The 25162-nt window shown below is 44.7% G+C and overlaps 1 protein-coding gene across 1 annotated transcript in view; it reads right to left on the bottom strand.

The window, feature by feature from the left end:
* The window catches only part of LOC118447457 (uncharacterized), a 42168-nt gene extending 17938 nt beyond the window's left edge, over positions 1-24230 (bottom strand). Inside the window, exons 1-2 of the mRNA XM_085664320.1 lie at positions 24072-24230; positions 18148-18355 (exon numbers count right to left, since the gene is read on the bottom strand). Coding sequence (XP_085520446.1) covers positions 18148-18355; positions 24072-24230 — 367 coding nt within the window. The remainder of the gene's footprint in view (positions 1-18147; positions 18356-24071) is intronic.
* Positions 24231-25162: the final 932 nt, after the last annotated feature.

Genomic DNA, 25162 nt, shown 5'->3' with positions numbered 1-25162 from the left:
CATATTACGTGTTGGATACATAGTTACCGGTCGAATTTCTATCGAGATTCTCGTACAATGCTCCCTGAGATTTGAGCGATGTTGTGTTGTAAGCCGACCTACATGGTAGGCGTACGTAAGTACCTAAGTAACGAAGTGGTACGTATGCATCTATGTATGCAGCTTAGCAAGGTCCGGTTCGGCTCGTCACGCCAAGGGTTGCTTACCCTCGGATATGAGATTACACGAATATGAAGCGCGGCTGTAATTTTATCGGGTCGAGTCCTTCGCATTTAAACCGGCCGAAATTTATTCGAAATTTATCGCTTATCCGATAAATTTATTTCTCTCCCTCCCTCAAAGGTATCGAATGTGCGGTCAACTTTGCCGTGGCAGCATCGCGTGGTGGCGTCGCGTGGTTGTGTCAAAGAGACGGAGGTTAGTAGCGCCTAAGGACAGAGCCTGTAAAAGGTGAACATACTGAAATAGCCTACTAGTCAGCTTTCTGTGAGACAAAATACGATATAAGGAAGGAGAGGCAGAATTTATAATAAATGTTTCCTATAATCGAAAAGATGGAAAACGGGGGATAATTTCTTGAACAGGCAATGGGCCGAGTGTTAATTGCCCTATTGAAAAGTTCATTGGGAGACCTTTCGGATTGTCGTTCAACATGATACAAATTGAAAGTTCAAGTTTTAAAAGCAACGTATCCTTTGACATATCCTTTGTCCGTGCGGTAGATTGACAGAGGGATGCTGTAAAAAAATTCCTTTGCGAAAAGAAATATTTCATTCGCGGCCTTTCGTTATTACGCCCTCCGATTTACATAGAAACGTTTGTATATAGCGAGGATTCGTATAGCGAAATGGAAAAGAGCAAGTGAGATGGACGAGAAAGAGGGAACGCGAAAAGTTATCTTGCCAAGCTGTCAGCGATAAAAAAAGTTGCAAACAAAGGGACGTCTCGAATGTGCTCTTTACCCTTGAGAATGTTTCAGTTCCTCTTCCATCTCCAACGCTCGTATTTCACGACGTACCAACCATTATTTTTCACCGGACATTTTTCACCATCGAGGACTCCTTCTCCAAAGAAATCTTATTAACGTATCATACGTGTGCGAGATGTTCGAACGGAGCAGAACTTTCGTAATGCAAGAAAAGGCAAAAAGATAAGTGTCGCCGAAGTGTTCGAGCTTGATATTATGTTCGAAATAGTAACGAAGAGAGTTACGCTTACGATTACTCCTGAATTCTCGTAAAGCTGCTGCCTACTGTTATCTTTTTTTCGTCCTATACAAGGGACCTCTTTTTTACTCTTATACTCGCGACTCGTCTAGGACGGGACGCATAAAACGTAAGAGGGATAGGGACTAGCCGCCGCCGATTGGATTTCCTTCGTTCGATAAGGAAGGGACTGAGGAAGAAAAAGGCACACACCGAAGTAGGAACAAAAAGGGAGGATCGTTTTAAAGAAACTGCTTTCAAGTGGAACACCCGATACCCTATAGGGTCCTTAGACTTTCCTAGGAGACGACGTTCTTCGGGAAGCTTTCCCCGAAACTACGCTCGCTAGAGACTTAACTATCCTTTCTTTTTGGATACTTTGATTTAAAACCTATTCCCCGTTCGTAATAGCATAGAAGGAGAGAAATCCTCCTTCTCCTCCTCCTCCTCCTCCTCCCTTCAATTCAGGGATAAATTCTCGAGGACTCGAACTAACCAAATTTCAATTTACATTTTTCACTCATTTTTCCTATACCTTCTACTATCATGGAAAGCATATAACCGGGAAAAGTAACATTTTTCTTATCTTCAAGGTTTCATATCGAACGAACGATGGAAAGTAAATTCGTCATTTGTAAAATGACTTTGGTACTTGCGAGCTCGGCGTTGATTAATTCGTTAATATCGTAGTAAACGGAAGAGAAAGAGTAATCGAGCGATAAATCTACGCCCTCCCGATTAATATTTTTCTTCGATTCGTACTACTAAACTTACTATTAGAATAATAATCCCTTTCGATATATTAGTTTCTAAGAGGAAAATCATCCTAACTAAAGAAAGAGGATGATACGGAAGGAGAATCGAGAGGATTTTTGCTTTTGCGCTAAGATTAATCGTTTTTAAAACGATAAGTTTCTTCCAAAAATTGAAAACGCAAAGTCCCCTCGAGGAGTATTCCAAGTGTCCTCGAAGAAATCGATGAATGCGGATTCTATTTGTAAAACGTGAGCTCGGTATCGTGCTGGATATATAATCCGAGTTGGTACGGTAATAAAGCGGAACTTGGCGAAGAAGTTTAAGGGTGTCGGCTACCGAGGAAGCAATGTTACGAAATGGAGCAGTTTTACAGGCAGTAAAATGTTGATTGGAATCCTGACGATCGTTTCTCTCCGAGCAAAACTTTTCCCCTCGTATCGTAGGGCGTTACAACCGATTTCCACCCTTTCCGTTCGTGCAACTTCCACTCTTATCATCCTTTTATCCTCGAACGTTATGCGTTAACTGCACTCGCGTTTTACCGCGAGTATGCGTGCACAACGGACGCATTCACGAATTAAGTTCGTCCTCTTACTGCGGTTCTTCCACAAGTTTGCGTTTCTCCTTACGATCGATCGATCGATCAATTCTATCGGTCATCGAAGGAAGATCCTAACGAGGATTATTTCCCCTCCATTTCGAATGTCGGATTCAAAATATTTGCCGGTGATGGGGCAGTTGATTAAGTTTCTGCTTCACAATATGCAAACGGTGTTTCCAGGATCTTGTCACCGACCCTTTATCCAACGTCGATGCCGTATCGACTATAACATTGTACACTTTTTTACTTGTTTATATTCTTTTATTATTATTTCTCCAACTCGCGTAGAAGCTATCCGAGAGAGAAAGAGAGAGAGAGAGAGAGAGAGAGAGAGAGAGAGAGAGAGAGAGAGAGAGAGAGAGAGAGAGAGAGAAAGAAAGAGAGTTAGGCAGGGGATAGGAAGGAGTCGAGGTCGCAAAGGCAGCGAGGTGGAAACGCACGCCGTGGAAAAATGCGAAAATGGGGACACAGAAACGATGTAGTCTCTTTCGCGAGAGAATCAGCGTTGACTTCCTTCCTTTACTTTGTTCGATGCTTCGTGCGTGTACATTATTGCGCCTAGTTATTAACTTTTACGATCTGATTGATCACTTCGCATTGACCGCACAAGAGGAGGTCTACTACTTTTGAAGCAAAACTTCTTCGTCGCGCGTCCAATCTTTCTCTTTTTTTTACAAGTCGACGCGTACCCATTTCTCCCATTTTCCTTACGAAAGTCGACAGCGAAAGCGAGATTTCGTGAATTTCATTTCGAGATATTGCAATTGTATCACGATTGCATGTATAGGTAAATAGTTATGATTATTCAAAGAGGAGCACGAATAGGTGGAGGAATGGCTAATAGAATAAATCGATCTTGGTTTTATTTAGGCACTCTACCGTCCCTCGATTTGGAAACTTTTTGTGCTCGCACGAGCTGTATTAAGAAGTTTATAGCATTGGTATTTCCAGTTCGTAGTGCGGAATAGCGCAACGTTCATCGCAAAAGTTGAACGATGTAGTTTCTAGTCTACGGAGAGTATCTGTCTCTCTCTCTCTCTCTCTCTCTCTCTCTATATATATATATATATATATATATATATATATATATATATTTAGCTTCTAAAATCGCTCTAGTATGCGATTAAGATGGAAAGTTAAATCGTATTTAAAGTAAACGTTCCGATAGTATTTATTATGTCATTTCAAGTATATCAAAATCCCATGTAGTACAATATTTGAGTACAATAAAATTCGACGAAATAAAATGTGAATATAAATTGAGATAGAAAGTGTAATAGGCGCGAGTGTTTTACGAGGAGGAGAAAAAAGAGTCAAAATGCGCATGAAAATATATGAACGCGTGAAAAAGTGTCGACGGCCATTATTCTCTCTCTCTCTTTCTCTCTCTCTCTCTTTCTCGATCAGCGACGAAGTCGTTTGCCATCTAGCGAGGCAAAGTAGTGGGGGAGGCGGGGGGCGGCATTAACAAAGTAGGGCTCTGGCGTAAAAAGGGAGGGAAGATGGAACAGGTGAAACGATAAAAAATGGGTCAGCCCGTTCTCCGTGCCCCTACTTCTATCAAGTAGCGAGTGCGCGCGTTCGCACTCGTCGACCTCAACGGCGACCCTAGCGCCGACCCCAGCGTCGCGATCCCAGCGCCAGCGTTGGCTTACGAGCATACCGCGTGCTTTTGAGGTAAATCGAGAAGGAGGGAGAGGTGGACGGATGGGTCGATGGATGGATCGATCGATGGATGGATGGATGGATGGTTGATTGGATGGATGGGTGGGTCGATGGATGGACGGATATGGATACATAGAGATAGAGAAAAACAGAGAGGCAAAGAGAGAGTGAGAGAGAGAGAGAGAGAGAGAGAGAGAGAGAGAGAGAGAGAAGGTAGCTTGCGAGAGTGAAGAGAGAGAGGGTGAGTTTGAAGTTGAGTTGTTGGCGAATGAGGGCACTGAGACTGGTGGCAGAGGGTGAGGCCAGACAGAGGCTATTGATCCGCTAGGATCCACCTACCAACCCACGTTAGTGGGATAGGCTCGGTCTGCACCGTCGAGCTACACACACACACACACACACACACACACACACACATGCAAACACTTGCGTACGCGAATGTGTATGGTCTAGCGGTGGGACGCTGAAAAGTACACGGTGAGATTCTGCTCGCTAAAATTTCTTCCTCTCCCCCGTGTACCTCCAATGGAGCCAGCGCGTTTCAACGTTCCACATTGGTGCCTTCGTTGAAAATCGCTTTTTCCACACGTGGAAAAATATTGTTGTCGCGAGAGCTCGATGTTCGGCGACGCTAGTGGACTGCTAGCTCGAATCGAGCACGTGCGTTTCAAACGGTTTTGCCCCTGTTAGATTCTCTCACTCTCTTTCTATCGTACTCTTTCGCGCGCTTATTCGCTCTTCCATCATCGGACTCGAGAATACACCGATATCGAATCACTGCGATGCGATCGATGGAAAAATCTTTCTACTTGTTTCTTCTCTTTTGTTCTCTTTTAATTGATAAAGGACATTCGGTTGGTATTGTTTGATATCGAAGAAAGCTTTCTTTTTCTTTTTCTTTTTTTTTAAATCTAATTATGAGGTCGTCGCGGAAATGTGATGCCGCGGCAGAAGCGGATGTTTTACATACGTTTTGCTCCGGATAACGAGTCAATTATCAGTTTGCCGATAACAGAAATATTGATGGCTCGGTGCATTAATGCGAGGAAAGGAGAGGGAGCGCGCGCGCGCGCGCAAGAGAGAGAGAGAGAGAGAGAGAGAGAGAGAGAGAGAGTAGGAGAGAGGATTTCGAGGAGCAAAGGAAAAGCGAACGAGGGTTGTTGGTTGGCGAGCAGTAACTCGATGTTTCAACAGCCTCTTCTTCCCCTCGGTCATCCTTCACAGGCCGTTTTGTCTCACCAAAGGACCGTGGAATATTATTTCTGATACAATTCTAGGTGCGCGCAGGGCTTCCTCCCGATGTCGCTTTGGTATCACCATCGTCCTTCAATCCCTTCCCTCGTTGTCGTCGACGATACTCACCAACGCGGCGCGGCGCGCGTCCTTTCATCCTCTCCGCTCAATGAGCCGTCAGCCTCCTCCCTCCCTTCTTTTTGCGTTTTGCCCTGGCTTCTCCCTTCGCGAAACATGACGCGGGGCGAGCAGACTGCCTCTTCTCCTGTTCCTCTCTCATTAATTTTATCTGCACGTTTTATCAGCGGCTAGCGGCATTCGCAGCCTGAAACGCGAATTAATTGCTCGACGCTACTCGAATTAATCGACGGCGGAATCGCTGGCAAACCGCCACTCGCTGTACTTTACATCCTACAAACGGAAAGATCGTCGCATCGAGGGGACGACGTTACCCGTCGTTCGAGGGAAGCCGGCAAAGAAATATCCACTCTGGCTTATTTTTCTCGACGTTAGTGCTTTGACTTTGGCTTTCGTTCCTCGAATAGCTCGAGTTTTTCCGATTAACTTTTCGACTAACCGGAGAACGATCCTAAGTCGATTGGCGAGTACATTTTTTACCGGAACCCAATGATTAATCTCCATCGTTATCGGACTGAGTTGGACGATAATTTTACCCTAAGGAAGTGATCACATTATAGGACAAGAAAAAGCGAAGGGACATCCCCGTTCGATTTAGGTTCGATCTTAGGTATGATCTCGTTTCATATTCGAGAATTTACGCGTAAACGCGTATTGATCGAATAGATACCTATTTTGCTTTGATTCGTTCTGGCAAAGAAAATTAAAATCAATATCGCGGAGGATAATATCGCTAATGGTTTGCCGTGCTAACGGCAAACGTTCGTCGCTCGAAAGGTATATTGATTTCGACAACAATACGAAACTGATCGAAGAAAAGAATATTTGTTGAAAAGAGTATCCTTGAGCCAAGGTGATCTTGAGGTAGACGATCACTCGTTTACGGCATTGTTTGCCGTTTTTTTTCTCTTTCTACCATATGGAGTTTAAGCGCGAAGAACGGAAAAGAGAAAAACGAGAAATATGTATTTGCGTGCGAAAGAAAAAATATTTTCTTTCTCTCTCTTTCATGGGCGCACAAAGCCAGGAGGATCCTTTTAAAGCAAGTCGAGATGATCGAAGGACCCGGAATGAGTCTGAAATCGGTTTACGAAAAAGACAAACTTTGAACCACTCTCTTGGTTCTTGATTAACATACGGATTGATAAGCATTTATCATTATACAAAAGACAACTCCCAAAACGGCCGTCCACCGGGCCGTCACCGTTGGCAGGCATATACTCCACGTGTCGCTAGCCAATATCTCTCGGTCATCGATCATTTCGAGCTTTCTTTTTATCCAACGACTACCATCGCAGGAAAGTAGATGACTTTAGATGTCCCGTGGAACGCGTCGTGCATATTTGTACGATCGGAAGGCCCCTTTTTTAATATTATATCCTCTCCCGGAGGAACACAGAGACGTTTAGGAAGATCATTATATCAAACCTCACGTCTTTTCGGCCCTTCTTCCTGTTTTTATTATACTCCTGATACGTTTCCTCTTTACGTTTCGTTGCCCTTCCTTCGGGAGAAATTCGGCTCGTTTAGACACGTACGCGCGACTGATTTATGCGATGCCATAGGAAATTTATGAGTAGTAACGTAAGTAGCTATGACTATGACGACTAGGAGGAAAAAGAGTAACGGCTTTCGATTGAAGATGGAGCCGCCGCGAAAGTACTAGCGTCCATGCGAAGTGACCCTTTCGAAATGTTTTTCAAGTTAGTGGAGCGCTTAAGAGCATCACCAAATTATGATTCGATAGGTGGACCTGAAATTGCATCGCAAATATATAAATCTTCATCGAATATTCGCAGTGCCCCGAAGATACGACAACAACGTCCTCCGATCGTTTCGTTCGCCATTGCATCTCCTCATGTCGCGAAATCAAGGACTTTCGCTTGTTTCATATCCAATACTTATAGTTGCATCTCGATAAACGAGCTCGATATTCTCCCTCACAGACGAGGATTCAGGAAGAAGAGATGGGTCGAGCGCGATCAACGAGTCGAGAGGAAAGCGTAAGTCCAAAGGAAAAACAACAATGAGCCTAGCCATTATGAGAGAGAGAGAGAGAGAGAGAGAGAGAGAGAGAGGAGTTATTCGAAGAGTATTCTTGAAGGGAAGAAGCACGTCTTTGAAGTAGCTCGATGAATTTGTTTTTATCCTATCCCTTTTTATATCGGTCGATCACTTCCTCCTCGACAGACTTCAAAGCCGATAATCGCCGTTCGAGGGCAATTTTACAACGTTACGATAATTAAAGATTTCTGTCGAATACTCTCGCTAGTTGCTTTGGTCTTTTGCGAGCGAGCAGGTCGGTCTCTTTAGGTCGATCGTTTAGAAAGGAACAGAACGATCGTTCAAGATGGAATTGATCGTCGGCATAACAACGAGAGGTTTGGCATAGAACGACGAAAAGCAGCGATGCCTTTGACGAGAGTTTCGGTTACTAAGCTTCTAGATTTTCCACCTCGGTCTTGCTCGTTCGTAGTAATGTTTACATTGAAGGACGCACTGCTTTGCGCAGGGCTTTGCACGACGCTCGTGAAACGCAGTGTGAACACAATTCAACAATTTACGGTTGATTCGGCCGGCATTGTCAAAGGGCATTGGCATGCGACGCATGCGAATGCCCTTTTATCGTAGACGAAAGCAGATAAACGCCAAACAAATAAAGCAAAACTCGATGCAGAGAAGATTGCGTTAATCGGCATTGTCCAGCTCGCAGGGATTTGTACGTTCGAGTATATACCAGTTTCGTGTTAGCTATCCATTCAATCAAGATTACGTTGCACGTTTCGTGCGTGCGCTAGACTTTGTTTCTCTCTCTCTCGATGTAACACAAGTACCGTGATCGGAGCTGCCCGTTCTCTCCCTGATCCCGAATGGATTTTCGCAAAATCCATTTTCGAAACAAGTACGATTTCGGACACGTGATCGTCCTTGACTTTGGTCATAATGCTTTCGGCAGTCACCAATTAAGTTTGTGACTCTTCGAGCCTCGGTCTCTTCTTTACTTTCGTAACGAACATACTTTTTGTATGACATTTGCCGTATACGACACGTATACGCGTTGGTATTAAATATTAAGATTCGCGTCCACGAGCGCGCTTACGTTCGACGTAAGCCCCCCCTCCCGCCCCTTCGGCTTCGAGGTCGGTCTAGATTGAAGTCGGGGGTTAACCGAGGGAAGGAATCGCACAATTGATAAAAAGAAAAAGCTCCGTTTCCTCTCCTTCTTCCTCTATATTTTTTTTTTAACCTAGCAAAGATTTACGTAGCGTCCTACGTGCGACGCTGCTGCGCTATGCTCGTAGCAGGAAATGCGCCTCGACTCTCTTCCCCCTCACTCTTCCTTTCTCGTTTTCTTCCATTTTTCATTCCCTTTTTTCGTTTCGCATCGACGTTCCATAGCATATATATTTTTCGACGCAAAACTTTTTAGAATAAGGTTTCGTCGAATAATCGGATCACAGTTTTGTACATCTTATCGTAGATAAATTTGTCTTGTGAATCTAATCTAAACGATGATATAAGAAAAATTTGAAGGAAAAAACAACGACGAAAGTGTTATCTCGAGTTACTTTTATCTACACCGTTCGACCGTTCGGAGCATCATATTTTCAGAGATCGCTAAATGTGGACAGGCATATTATACATTTCCATATCCTCGTTTTGCGGTATCTCCCTTTCTCTCGCTCTCTTATTTTACATGCAGGTGCGTACGGGCAACCTGTTGCCGCACAATTTTTATGAAGGGTTCCGCCGACTAGGAACGCCACGGAAGTATGCGCGTTTCACAAAATATTCTCTTGCCCGTCGGTATCGTGGACGCGCCTTATTACGATCCCAGTGCGCAGTTATACATTTTTCTTCATTCTTTTTTACCTTTATTCTCAACGTACCGACTCATCCTCAAGGATCAACGTCTTTGTAATTTCTCTTAATTCATCATCATTCGTGTGAACTTCGATTCGTACGATTTTTTTTTTTTTATTTATATTTAACCACGTTCCTTCTCCAGATCGTTTGACCGTTCGTTCTGTCAAAGGGACCATTTTATTTTACCCGACGGCCGACGTTAGATTGTACAACGAAATGTCCTTTAACGACGTTTGCAATTGCCTACGATCGATTATGCTTTCGTATCGCGCGTGGAAAGGCAAGCGAATATGGAAGGAAAACGTAGGTGTCGTTATAATAATAGGATATATAGGTCAGGTCGAGGCCGGCCGGAAAAGGTATATCCTCGGTGGACGACTTTGAGGATATGTCAGTCAAATGGTAGAGCATCCCTTTCGAGAATCTTCATTGTATCCTACCTATGACCTCGATTACGTTGAAGAAATCCCTATGTGAATATCAAATCGTTTAGCAGAAAAAATTGATTAAGCGCCGTTTCGATAGCCGTTCAACCTATTTCGATAGATTTTTCGTCTCTCCTCTATGTCCTCCGATATAGGATATAAAAGAAATCTTTTATTCGTGCGAAATAATAATTTGTTTCATTTCAACGTCGTAAAAGCTACCGAAATGGCCTGTTTTCTGTAAAATACGTAGACACATAGATATGAGTCAGTAAGCGGGATAAAATCCTCAAGTGTCACGTTTTACTGTCGCTAACGCCTTTACGTCGGCTACCCTTTATACTTCTTTGCCATAGGACAGAGGGAAGAAAGAGGGATAGTATTATATTTCACGGGTATTGCGATCCGGTGCGTATCAGCGTCTGGGTTGCGATAAACTATTTTTTCCTACTTTTTCCTTTTGCTTCTTTGCGAATGTCAACGTTCTCTCTCTCTCTCTCTCTCTCTCCCCCCCCCCCTCCCTCCCTCTCCGTTCAACTTGTCTTCGTTTTTGCTTTACGCTTTGCTCGAGTTTATTTTATCTTTGTTTCTTCGTCACATTGCGTATGTCAAAATTTTGTGATCGCCAAAAAAAAAAATGAAATTCTAACGATGTTACGATTACATAGAAAATAAAAAACGAAACGACGGTGTCTCTGCTTTTTAAATTTAGAATTTTTCTCTCAACTTCGTTGCTCTCCTCAATGACTAGCGTACCAGGTTCGCGTTGTGACTGCGAATTTTTTGACGATAAATTTCGTTGGCACATATGCCTATTTTCATATTTATTCTCCTCTTTCTTCTGACGTTATCTCGTCATAAAAGACATCGTCCGTATCGTACAGTCGAATTATAATCGAATTATACGCGAGAAAACGTTAAGTCCGTTGGTTTAGTCGACGGAAGAGAGAAAATCGATGAAGTTTGGGAAAACAAAAAATAACGTTAGAGAGGAATTTCCTCAAGCAAATTTCCAATTCCTTCGTACGAGTTGCACCAGAGTTACTCTTCTCTTTTTCTCTTTCCTTTTGATTTGTCGTATGATAGGAAACGAAACGGTGCGGCGCGCCGATGGGACGATTCGATCGCTAATTCCTTCCGAGTCGAGGAGTTCTGGCAAGACCCAATTCAGCCGATCCATTGAACTTGTTCTCAGCACCCACCGTCGCTTTTCTCCCTCCCTCGAACATCCTCCTTCCCTCCCGTCTCGATCTTCTCCTATTGACGATGGAACGCGGCGATGGCATCCGTTTTCTATGGAACGAGGAGGTGTAAAAGAGTAAGAGCTAGACGGGAGGATAACGAGAGGAATAGGAAGGTGCGAGGACGACAAAGAGGCCGACACAATGACTGGTCTTTTCTCCGCTAGGTTTGAATATATCGACGCCTCGTGGAGGGGCATGAATTGGTAATAGAGGATGTCGAGTCTGCTCTCTCTCTCTCTCTCTCTCTCTCTTCCTCTTCACCTCGTGCGCTCTTATTTTCCAAGAGGTCGAGCTGACTCCTATCTTCACACAATTTGTGTCCCCCTCCTCCTACTCCAGCAGCACCTTCTCCGATTCTACGGCACCTTTGGAGACCATTTTCTCACGACCTCTTTCTCTCTCTCTCTCTCTTTTTTCTCGTCTTTTCTCTTCTCTTCTATGCTCATCTCTCGTTCTCGTAAAGAGTCGTCGCCGTGTGAATCGTGTCTGGCCCTGTCTCTCTTTTAATCGATCTACCAGAATTCAAAGAATAACGCCCGTCAGAACTTATGGCAACGAAACGCGATAACAGTACATACCTTTTTCACGTTAAACGTTAATTAAGCAAATTGTGTTCCAACCGTCACGAGAGAGAGAAGGAACGTAGGTTCAGTCGAGACAAAACGTCGATTGAAATTATCGGAAAGCCGTTAATAATTGGGGAGAATGTCTTTTATCGAGAGCTTGACGAGAGGTGATAACGAAAAGTTCTCGACGCCGTCTGTTTTCACGACGGTGAAAGACGATCGAACAATTCTGAAACAGTCCTTCCTCGTCCTCTCGAGTCGAATCGAATAATCTGTAAACACTGTCGACTCAAGGATGGTCGCTTGAGATGCCTAATTCCGATCTCAGGAAGGTGCTCACCATTCACCATCCAAGAAGCTTTCTATTATGGTAACATCGATCTGGTGCTTTTATCCAAGAATTTTAACAAGATATGGAAAATGAAATGTATGCACAGTGATCTTTTAAAAAAGCCAGGTTAGCAGCTGTCCCTTGACTCTTATCAATTAATCGAAATACTTTTTCTTTCTCTCTCTAGTATTTCTTTTTTCATTCTCGTTACTTAGCCTTTGACGTTAATTCTAAAAGTATTCGCATTCGAGATAGATGAAACGAACGTCCTTCTTTCCCTTCGAATCTTTCGCAGGAATAGGAAAAGCCTTAAAAGTAATAGCGAACGAGGGAAAGAAGAGACGACGATGGAGGGAGGTCCGATAAGAAACAGCAATTTCATACGTGATATTTGTAATGGTCCCCTCTAATGAACCTCTTTCGAAACTCTATCGAAAAACTGTCCTTCCGTTAATGGGCCTGTGCTATTTATAATGCACTTACGACGAGTACGTAAGTCAGTGGTCAATGGTGCTTGTAGAATTTTTCGAGTAGGAACTTCGATTGATAAATGAGCAAAGGCAGGCTTTTGATAATAATCGAAAACTCAACGATCTATATTCGAATTGTTTCTCGAGCGAGATGGAGAACGTGCGCGTTCTATCTCTGGAAAATACAAAAGTGAACATTCAGAAATTACTTCTCGTTCAATCGAAATATCGTTGTGCCTATCGTTGAGTGGTATTTCGGAACGCTTCTTTCGTAGCGTCTCTTCAAATATTTTCATTGTTAAAACTTTGTTTTCCACCTAGAATTCTCGGTAAATATACCGCCACCCTAGAGAAAATATACTCGCTACGTACATGAATATCTATACATATATACATAGAAAAAGGTCGAGATGGAAACTTTTCTACCGTCGGGAAATTATTCGTACTAAAACATCCTTTCGCGCTTTCCCCTTTATTCTTATCCCTTTTTCTCTCTCGCCCTGCTTCCGTGTCCTTTTATCGCAGCGTTAAAATTACCGCAGCGTATAAACATATGACATAAATATTCGAGTATCAGAGAGTCGAATTTTCAGAGAATTTCGAGCAGGAAACGTGCTTGGGCGGATACCTCGGTCGCCGCGCCGTGTACGGAGCGGCGCACGCATGCATACACACACACACACACACACACACAGAGAGAGAGAGAGAGAGAGAGAGAGAGAGAGAGGATTTTGTAGGTACGCGTAAGGTTTTCCCGCGCGCGCGAAACAGCTCGTTGCGGATCGAAGCCATTGGCGGATCGAAGTTAGCGCGGGAGGCCGTCGGCCCTCGTGACCGCGAGGAGCCGAAGAGGGTCGTGGTGGGGTAGAGGCAACGGGGTCGCTGCTCGGTGGATGTTTCCAAGTGGGGGTATTGCGCAGCTAGACGGCGGGAAGGTCGGCGGCGCAGTAGTGACGGCTGTAGTACGCGCTGCGCCGACTGTACTATAGTGTCTACTTACTCGATTCTACGCGGCCACGCCGCACCGACTGAGAGCAAGAGAGAGAGAGAGAGAGAGAGAGAGAGAGAGAGAGAGAGAGAGAGAGAGAAATACTACTACTACGTAGTATTCGAGAGAGCGTAGTGCCCCGCGGAGTTGCGTCCATTGATCTCCCGGACGCTCTTCCTCTCTTTCCCCTCCCACCTTGTTCGCCCGGACGACGCCTTCCTCTTTATCTCTCTTTACCGGTCCTATCCTCTCTCTCTCTCTCTCTCTCTCTCTCTCTCTCTCTCTCTCTCTGTATCGCACGAGCGACATCAACCCTCCGTCGTACCATTCGTTCTGCGACTCCTCTCTCTCCCTCTCTACTCGTCGCGCACGATTCTAGTTTACATATACGCCCTTTCTTCTCTTTTATGCTTTCGATCGTTAACAAAAATAATATCTTTTCGTTGTTTTCTCTAATACGATAGATTTGAAATTTTTACAAGAGCCTTTTGTCGTCATTCGGATCGAGAAGAGTGGTCGACGATGCAGCGTCTCAATATTGTACGCTCTTGTACGAATCGAAAAAAGCAGACGTTATCGAGTTCATCGATCCTTTTTGTTTCCTTCTCACCGCATAGTTCGTCGATTTCTCTCGAGCGTTTGTTAGATTCGTTTCTTCTCGTTGGCAGGAACGGTAGCGCCACCATTGCCCCTCCTTATCCGCCTCCTTTTCTTTCTTGCGCGTTCTTCGTCTTTCTGATCTCACAGCCCCCCCCCCACCCACCCACCCTGCCTTCCTATTCTCGCGTACGTCTCCTGCACCCTCGCAGCGTGTTCCTTCTCTCTGGCGGACATCCTCCCGGCCTTCCATCCTCTGCCATCGGCGCAAGGAACATTGATGCTTCCTCGTAGTTCGACGATAGATGCCTCGAGGTCGAATCAGGCCGAGTCGGCCGAACATCGAGTCGCAGCATACTCGCAACGACCGAAGATTATCTCGATAAAACTTGTCGCGTCCCATGACACATGAGGAAAACATTTTCTACTCTCATATTTTCTCTCCAAGCTGTAGCCGTTGCGAAGTAACGTCGAACGGTCTCTGGATCGAATCGTAAATTCCTTCTTTCTCCTATTCGTTTGCAAATATGTACATCGTATTTGATATTTTTAAAAGGAAGATAGATATTAAATCGTTCGTTTCACGTTCGGACATGAGTAAGAAAGAAGAAAAAGGAAATGCGACGAGATATTTAACTGTTACGACGATCGAAACAAATGACGTCGAGTTTTTCCTGTAAATCGCGCAGTGGCTTCTCTTCATTAACGAAATAATAAATTAAGCGAGCCTTAAGAGCTCCTTTTATGAGGGTGGTGTCCTTCACGCGGCCACGGCGATTCGAGTAGCGGCGACGCGAACGAGTGAAACTTTTTAATTACCCCTTCTCTACGGTCGAGCAAAAGCACTTACGACAAATCTGCGCGGTAAGAACTATGGAAATGGATTAACTTGAAGACTTCGTCCGATGAAAGGACTTAATTAGCGCTTAAGACCGCGCGTATATCTCTTTGCGAAACCTCATCGACCGCGTTTACGTCTCTTTCGCGAGAGAAAATGTATCGATTATCTTTGACGAGAAAATGCAGTTGATCAAATAGCCCGTGAATTCCAGTATAAATTATTCGTCTTCTAGCCTGACGAATAATAAATTTTTATATACGTGCCGTCGAGGCAAGAACATATTCTTCTCGCCGTTCGCGTTCCCGTTCGCGTTCCCGTTCCCGTTCCATACGCGTATATCCATTACGCATTTCTCCGTGTAATGTGTACACCGAAACCGAAGTTTCATCGGGGAAAGTAGCACGGCTGTGTTTACAAACAGACAGGCAGATCGGGCGACGACGATGCTGCCGATGCGACGCCATGATGAAGGGGTGAACGAAAAAGGCCGATGGCCTGCGTACAGCAGCATTTGTTATCGTCCCCTTCTTCGGTAGAACGGTTTAGGTGCACTTAAATACTCCCTATATAATGTTAGATCGGAATATCGGTATAATTCGATAAACTATTAATTCCTTTTATTTTTGTTCGCGTCACTCCCTACCGTCCCCACTGTCCCGAAACGTTTTGACGATTTCCTCTGAATATTCAGGAAAATAAAATGAAAACGGAAACGATAGAATTAATAAAAGGAAGGATCGTTATCGGTATGTTTGTTCAGGTATACATCATTTCCTGGCCGAGTCCTCCTACGTGGATCGTTCATATTTTTTCAAAGTGGATACGCGAGTTCCTTACTTTTTTTCAGACAAAAATAATAGAGGAAGACTAGGGGAAGACCGAAAGGGGCGAGCAACGATAAATCGAAGCTTTTCCCGGGCAACTTGAAATTCAACGATATTTATGACGGTTTTACGTTTGGCTTACGACCCCATGAAACTTGGAGAGTTCGTACGCGTATGATCATTTGCGTTTACATTATTAGGGTTGTTTTCATAAATCGTCTCGCCATTTACGGGAAAACTTTGAACGCAAATTCGTTGAGTGTGGTGTCTTCTGCATCTTTCTCTCCTCGAGACAAGGTCTTTGGATGGACTCGGGTGTCGTGCGTGCCCGTTAATTAGTTTCAGCCGCTTTCAGAGCCATACCTATTACACTTTCAAATTTCCGGCCCAAGTTAAGTACTCCGAGAGGGAGAGAGAGAGAGAGAGAGAAAGAGTCACTTTCAACGTCTTACGTCTCTCCCGAGGCGACTTAACTTTTTCCAGGCAAAATTACGAGTAAGCGACTATTCGACTTGGCATCGCTCGATAGGATTCACTCGCAGCTCGTTAAAATCCTGTTTCGCGTGGTTGCCGCGATTATTAGCGATAGGAAGAGAGAGGGAGAGAGAGAGAGAGAGAGAGAGAGAGAGAGAGAGAGATTTCACATCGGAGACTTGCCTGTGGGAAAAGAAAATACTCGTAGAGAAGGATAGTCTTCACCTCCCCTCCAGCGCGACCCTTCCATTTAGGTCCAGGGATGTAGACACCTTATGGAGTCTGCAGGGGCTTCGAAAGGTTGGAGGGAGAGTTTGCGAGCGGTAGACAGAGGGAGGGAGGGAGGGATGGAGAAGGAGATGAAAAACCGTCTGCGCGCGAGGGTTCCAGGGCGTTCACCCAAGGGTGGGTCCAGCTCCAGACACAACACTCTCATCCCCTTTTTACTGGGCTGGCATACTACCCCTCTCTTCTTCCATCTCCTCTCCGTCTGCTCGTCTGCTCTCTTTCTCTCTCTCTCTCTCTCTCTCTCTCTCTCTTTCTCTCTCTCTATCCCTTTTACAAAAGGTGAACGAGCGCTTGTATTGCGCCGTGCGTTATTGCATTTAGTTGTGCGGTACACGTTTAACTTCGAACGAATTAAAGTCCGAGCCCATGACACCTCAAAAGGCTTTGCCGCTTATCGTTGCGATTTTATTTTCATTCAAACTGTCGCGTACAAATTATTTTTCCCGGCATATAACGCCACATCTCTTTCATCCGGAATTTGAAGCTTTTCAAAGGAACGAATCGCACTGTAGTCCTCGATAACCGTTCGGCAATGCATAGAATCATTCGAGTTCACGAAATCGCGTGCATTCGAAAAACGCAACAAAGTATCTACATATACATAGAAAGATATATATATATATATATATATATATATATATATATATGGAGAATAGTAGGAGAGAGAGAGAGGAGAGCTTTGTAATTAAACACCGGCGAATTCAACGTGGCGGGCCATTAAAATATCCCCTAACGAATGCGGGAACCATCCCTACAGTCACCCTCTCTGGCTCGACAATGACTCATTGCTCCCCCCTCTCCCCCCGCGACTCTTACCAAACCGCCAGCACGATACATCGTACTTTGATCTATCTATCGAGAGTCATTTGCGCTTAGCCGCGACACTTTTCATAGTTTTCCAATATCTTTTGCAGTTATTCCTTCGTACATGGGATATGTACATACATATATTCCTTCGAATCGATTTCAAAGTAGCGCCTGAGGATCCCGTTCGATGCATTGTAAAGTGCCCAAGTGACTCTGTTAACTCGTTTCTCCCTCTTTGTCCGGTCTTTTGTATGAAAGCACTCGCAATACGAGTACAACCTTCTCTCTTTCTTTTCCATCTCGCTTACAGATATGTATATATTTTTCCATTTCGTCCTCTTGCACCTCTCCCGAAACGCTCGAGAAATCATCGTGGTTCGTTCTCGCATAGGTACTCAAAAGTACGACTATTTGATCCAGGATCAAAGTTTTCAAAGGTAAAGGTCTTAACGATTACACGGAGGTAGAAATAAATGTCTGAGAAGTGGTACGAGCGAGGATTATTAATAGAAGGAAATTATAAAACACAATTTCCCAAGAGTCCAGGCACGGCCATTATTCAGACACGCCAGTTGTAACGAGGAAATGCATAATGTAAACGCTCGCGTAACGTTATATGGTATGTATATATATATATATATATATATATATATATATATATATATATCATGAAAATTTACATAACAGCTTTTTGAGGATTATCGAGGAAGACTGGAAGCGTCTAATTCTTCGAGTCGGTAATCCACAAATGACACTATTCTCGATTATAATCGCCTAATGATAAAACACCGTGGGTGGGGAAGTTCTTAATCTTATCGCATATCTACCTTGTGCATGGCTCTCCGTGCAAGGTCGTGCGCCCGTCAGGACGCTTTTTCCGCTCGACGTTTCCGGCAGCCCTTTTCTCGAGCGACTTTCCCTCGGTGATTTATGCCCGGCACGGACGAAGGGCTTCCTAATTACGGGATGAGAAAGAATTACCACGCCGGTGGGTACGCATCTCCCAGAGGTATGAGTTCTAGCGGCGTCGCGGCGCTTTCAGCACCGCATATACGTACGTGCAAAAATTTAACAGAAAAATAATGTATATTAATAACTTGACGAGAAGCATTTGGGTTAAAGGCGATGGAAATGAACGGGTCGCGCGTTCCCTCAGGATCGAGGGATTATACTTATCAACCCGGACGCGTTTACTTTTTTAGAATATAGATATATTCTTCTCCATCTTTCTCTCCTTTTTCACGATTTATATCGTACAAAAAAAATACTCTTGTATCCATGGGTGCTCGATGGCGAAAATAATAACAAAAGATTCGTACGACATGAAAGGAGATTAGGTTGAGGAAATTATAGGGAAGAAGACGAGACCGATTGCGAGTCCGTAGCTGGTCGATGAAAGGGATCCAGAGAGGTGATATCGCGAGGGGTTTTACCGCGTTAATTCGGTTGCCACGAGGGTCTCTCCGGAGCAAGGTTCTCGCATATCGGCTGGTGGGTTAAGTTGCTTTCAACGCGGCTCTCAGTTCGACGACCGACCGACCGACCGATCGACCAACCGACCGACCAACCAATCAACCAACCAACCGTTGTGCGAAGTTCTAACGGAACGCGTTCACCCCGGCAGGAATGATTTTCCTCGAAACACCCCTCGAAATGCTTCTACCACCGAGTTGTAGCTGTGCGCGCGCGATCGGACGGCTTATTACGGCCCTGGCATTGCTGCCGTGCCGTTCCACATTTCTCCAACGAAATTCCGCGAATCGGTGGAGACACGGTGAGCCTTCGCTATATCTCGCCTCACCCCTTTCTCGGATGAGCCGACCAAGAGAGAGAGAGAGGAGGCACACAGCTGCACCTTCGTCCTCGGCGATTCTCGAAGCCGTGCACCGATCGGATCGCATTGTCGCGACGTGCATATAATTCCGAGAATGCGATTGCGCGACGAGAGAGAGAGAGAGAGAGAGAGAGAGGTGGCGGTAGCGAAGGAAATATTTCGTCGGGGAAGCAATTTTCATCCTCTCGTTCGTGGTTTTCGCTTCGAAATATAATTCATTCTTCTACTTTTCTTTCAGGGACGATCTTCTTACATTTCTCGTCAATGTTCGTTAACGACCATCGAATGGCAAGTAATAAATATTTCTTCTCTCTATCGTTCTTCGTTGGAAGAGCGAAGCAAAATAGAATTATAACGAGCACGACGTGGGATGTAACTTCGATTATTAATTTTACATTTCGCGCATGGTCAAACGTTGCGTAACGGACAACAGTCTTACTTACGCGTCCGTTACGAGTCCTTTTTTTTTTGTTAAGGAAATTTTCAGAAAGATGACGTGCTATTAAGCGAGGATCTATTCACGCTCGACAGAGCAATACCGCTCAAATGAGCGAACCTTCCAAGGGGTTCCTTCTCCTTTCTTCTTCTTCATCGTTCTTTCCTTCTTCCTTCTTGGATTAACTACCAGTGACTTTAGCCATCGCTAAGAGACTTCTATCTATTAGTTAGAAAACGAAAAGCGATGCGCGACCGATTTACGTAGCCGCATTGTAAATTTAATAGAACGTAGGAAAGCGTAGAACGATCGGCCAAGATCGATCAAAGCCGCTTTTCTCGAAGAGGAGGCGCGCAGACGGTAGAACTACCGTTTAGAGAACGTTGCTAATGCTGCCAGCGACGACGCAGTTCAGGGTGATTAAATCCGTCAAATCGGGATCAAGCTTGTCTCTCCTTACCACAAACATACGAGAGAATAATCAGCATTGGAATAATCTTAGCTCGAAAGCATTAGGGCTGTTAGAAACGCAGACGTAGCGGCGCTTTCGAAATGTGCTAGTCTCTTCTCTCGATGTGCGCGGGGGGGCGGGGGGGAGGTGGGTGTACGAACGATAAATCGATCCCCGATAATATTATACGTATATTTCCGTGTTTGTCGTTGACGATAACGCGCGGAAATTTAATCCGACGAGTTCAGCGAAAAGCACACATTTTTCCTCATCTTCGTGGCTTATACCTCGAAGGCTCGATCAAATCGACGATCGATATACCAACGTATATCAACGTCGATTGATCGTTACATAATACTTTTCTTTATTCCCCGTGTCTAGCTTCGCCTACTCGAAGAACTCGTTCCTTTCGTCAATTTTTTAATACAGCCTTGCCGCGCCGCTTACCGGAATTCGATGTAAAAATCAATATATTTCGGTGTGGCGTGCGCGTTAGCCCGAGCAGAGTCTCCTCCACTTTGGAGATCGCTTTTCTTATGCAAATAAATCTCTGATCGAGGAGGCAAAGGGCTTAGCGGTCAAAGGGTGCGATCGATTATCTCGAGGGGGTGTAGGCCGCGCGGCCAGAACTCCTAACGAGAGAGGTAAGTATTTCATGCTAATTCCAGCTCTATCGACGATTTCGATCGCTTTGCGGATTTATCGCTCGTTCCGTTCTTGTAAAATTTATTAGTTAAAAGGATATGCGTATTCGTTTTTATTCTCTCGTTATAATATAATGCGCGTTGCACCTAAACTTTACGTAAGAGATTATAAGTAAGGTATGCGGCCTCTTACAAGCTCCGACTTGGGCGTTTTTTCTCTTGCGCTTCGGATCCTTTTCCGATCGAATTTTCTTACTTTTGGAGGACATTGATAAATCGTTGTCTCAACCGACGATCAACCCTACTTTCCTCTCCTTGCATTATTTCATGTATAATACTATACAAACTCCGCTACGCCTACGAGCATATATTACATTTCGCCGTCCTTTGGATGATACGATTCGTAAACAGACGCGAATCTCTTATTACGCGAGCTAACGTCACAATAGCGACGGCAGACGCAACGATTAAAATTACTAAAGACGAGTATGATATTTTCGAAATAAAAATATCGAGATAGCCGAATATTATTTCGTCTCGAGCTTAGATCGATCGCCTTTGATAGTTAAAGAAATGTCTCTGGCCTTCAGATTGAGAAACGGACGGGCAAAAGTGACACGGCCCGTGTCAAAGTTCTTTACTTTCGTGTCTGTTGGCGCATAAGGGAGACGGCTGCGGCTCTTCTTCCTCCCTCCGTCCCACCTAAAGCCATGTTTCGACTTTTGTCCAATCTTCGCTCTCCATCTCCGCTTAGAATCTCTCTTCCAAGTTTCGAAAGAACCACGCACGCGATTTCCGCTGCTTCTTCTTCTTCTTCCTCCAAGATATAAGCTTTGATCGTTGGCGATTAAACTTTTATACCAGATAGTACGGACCGTGGTAGCAAATTGGATTAAATACTTTTTCTCTCGTTATCTAAGCTACTTAAGTAGAGTAGGCTCTCTCAAGTGCGTATGCTTTTACTCCGACTAATCCGATTTCTTTCGTTAATATCAGTTCTTATAACGTCATCTCTCTTGGACACGTTAAGTTAATTCGCCTACTTTTAATAGGCCAACGTTCCCTTCTACGTTCCACTTAACACGTCGAATAGTTACATTCGTAACGCTGCGCGCGCTGTCGGTTAATGCCCTCGGTTAACGTTACCGAAAGAAACAAAATTATAACAATATTTAATCTCAATACGTTAATTATTCGTTCGACATTTGATTTTCCCGTTTGGATGGAGAAAAATTTGATTTTTTCTTTTTTTCTTTTTTTTTTCTTTATTTTTTCTTTTTTCTTCTTTTTCCTTCGTTTTTTTTCTTCTTTTTTTTTCTTCTCCTTTTTTCTTCTCTTTTTTCTTCTCTTTTTTCTCCTTCGCGGACAGAAATCGATTCGATCGTTAAATGTCAGAGTCCAGAGTTAGCACCAGCACGGCGCAGAGATCTATAAATATCCTTAATTTTAGTCGATGAGAAGTTTATTCTCGGAATTGGTCGGCCGTGGGCCGAGGCCTTCCGAGGACAAAGAATCTCGTTGGTAATGCGTTCAGTGAGGGTGAGGAGTAGGAAAAAGTAGCCGATGCGAGGCGACGACAAAGAAGGAGAACGCGTTTCGTCGCGATTACGATATCAAAATGAAAATGGCCGAACGAGATCATAAGGGACGCCGAGAGAATCTTTCCTCATGCGTCTAGCCGGTACCTATTAGTAGGAATTTATTATTCGCCGACGAGAAAAATGTCTGTTTCGTGTCTCTTCGCGATAAACGAGAGCGTAGAATTCCTCGTCCAACCTCCGGAAAGTAATGGAATTTCACGGATAGAGCCGTACGAACGAATAGATAAGGAACGAGGTTAAATGAAAAGTGAAAGGGGATAAGACTTATAATTACGAAGGAAATGTATATGGTGCCGTGCACCATACTACGATACGTCATCGATGTGATCACATATTTATACGTTATGGATTACGATAGGATGGAAGCAACTCAAGCTCATGGAATCATTTTTCCTATACTTATTAATATATTCCTTAAAGCGACGTCAGAGAATCGTAAGAGGCGCTTTCGTACACGGATATAAGGAGCCGAAGGAAGAGGCGTAGAAGCGGCGTAAGAACGCAGGGACGTGGTCTGAGAGGAACAGGTGAGAGGTAGAGAAGCATTGCCGAGGCGGAGCATTGCGCGCGCGCGCGAGACGGAGGACGAAAAAAGTAGGAGCCTAAGAATAGAGGCTACGAACGTACACTACCTAACTAGACTATCTATTTCTAGCAGTAAACAGAGCCCGTTCCTTCGGCATTGCGAAATGACGAAGGACGCTCGGCTCGGGGAACACAGACGGCGAAGGTCTCCGGCTCGTTAAACTTTCCTCTAGATTCTCGTGGAATCTCTAGGGGCCGAGATAGGAGCGTACGTGACGTTCGCGAAATAAATCTTTTTTTCTTCTTTGCGTATTCCTCTCTTGGTATCATCGAGTATCCTAAATTTATCGCTGACGGTCGTTCGTTCGCTCGAATCTCTTTAATTTGCATGTCTCGCGGAGAGACTCTTTGTAAAAAGACTCGTGATAGCTCGTGCCTCGTAAACTCTGATATATTTAGATATTTTAAACGTCAGCAAAGTCTCCGGCGTTCTGAATACTCCCTTTCGAAGCTTAAAAGCCTTGATAAGATTTAAAAGTTGGAGAAGCTTCGAAAGTCTCGAAAATCTCTCGCAGTTTCTTGAAAACTTTGGCAGCATAGTCGTCGAGCACTCGTCGGAGCGTACCGACTCCCGACAACACTCTTCGAAGGTGGAAAGAGAAGAAAGCCCTTACGATTATCGTCATTCTCGTCCAACTAGCCGATATTTTTCAAGATCATACGATGAATACGATCGGGACCCTATCGAAATATTAACGCGATAGAGGACGACTTTGGATCGACGATCGCGTCAAAGGCAGAGGCTAGCTTCGTTAATTTTTTTCCATCTAAGATATAAAGAGCATGGGAGAGAAAGGGAACAGCGAGTCATCGTAGTAACCGCGTTAAGTGAAGCGGCCAAGTCTCGATTAGCCTTTGCCATCGGCGGCGTGCGCATCATATTGGTAGAAAAAGAAACGATGGATCGTATGGAGAGAGAGAGAGAGAGAGAGAGAGAGAGAGAGAGAGGGAGATGATGATGGCGGCGCCGTCGCCGACGACACTCGGATGCCAGTGCTCTTTCTCCTCTTTCTCTCGTGTTCGTTCGTTCGTTCGTTCGTTCGTTCGTTCGTTCGTTCGTTCGTTCGTTCGACGCCCATTTCGTTGAACCCTAGGGAGGACAGACGCAAGGCCAGACACGGGGACAGACAGAGATTCGCAAGATCCATTATGGCCGCTCGAATACCCGCGCGCCCCAAATCCTAATAAAACCCCCATTGCCCATGGAAGACACAACGGAGCCCCTTTTATACGCCGAAAATCTTTCCCATGGACGATGCCAGAGCTACGGCGAACATCGTCGTCGCTGCCGTCGCCGCCGCCGCCGTCGCCGCCGCCGTTATGGAGGGCTCTTAAGAACGTTAAGGAGGGATAACTCATTCGCATTCGCACTCGTACCGGTATTCAGTGCCGTCGCTAGATCGCTCGTTGCCCTCTTACGACCTTACTACAATATATTCCTCTTTATTTTTATTTTTTGTTTTCTTTTTCCTTTATTTTTTTTTTCTTTTTTTTTCTTTTTTTTACATACTCTATACATACACTCTCTTCAGTAATTATAACGAAAAAAATATAACATTAATGGAAACATAGCTAACAAACAACGCTTCGCTCGATGTACTTTGGCCTTTGGTAGATCAACGAGAGGCAAAGTTCGTACGATTCGCATAATAGGTGGTAAACAGACGCGACCCAGGCCGCGTGCACGTTTTTTTCAATGGTAATCGAGACACGACTCGGGAGGAGGCGGTCACCTCGATTCTCCTCGACCGGCTCTCTTCCCTCTGGCTCCGATATTATGAGAGGACGTCGCGTGTGCGTGCGTCTCTTGTAAGAAGTTTCGCATACGTAGTGGTGGCCCGTCTGGCCTCTGACCCTGAGCTTTCTCGTGCGTACAAGGCGCGCAGGTCGTTAAAATGGCACCAGACTTCCTTTGACCGGGGTGCAGTGTCGTTGGCCCGTCGATGAGAGAAGGTCGCGCAGGTGACGAGAACCGTGAAACCAAAACCGGTTGTTGTCCGCTCGGAGACGGACCGAACGAAGACGAACGAATCTACGTATTCCTCGTATCCGTCATCTTCTAAGACTTCCTTCCTACTCGAACTGATTCGTAGACGCGCTCAAGGATGTCTTCGCAGAAAACTTTCTTCCTCTTGTAATTGCTTTTCAAAAGCCGCTGCCAAAGGGACGGATCGCGAATGGCAAGGGCTTTTAATTTATTTTAATCGAATCCACGCGTTTCTCGCAGATCTCGTCGTCTCTTTCGAGCGCGGGGTCGGTCGTATCCATTACTGCGCTTAAGCCGCAACGAA

This window comes from Vespa mandarinia, unplaced genomic scaffold (genome assembly GCF_050613455.1).
Source record: "Vespa mandarinia isolate Hongniang unplaced genomic scaffold, ASM5061345v1 scaffold_37, whole genome shotgun sequence".
NCBI lineage: Eukaryota > Metazoa > Arthropoda > Insecta > Hymenoptera > Vespidae > Vespa > Vespa mandarinia.
Note: the sequence above shows the minus strand (reverse complement) of the source record. Positions and strands in the feature narration are given on the sequence as shown.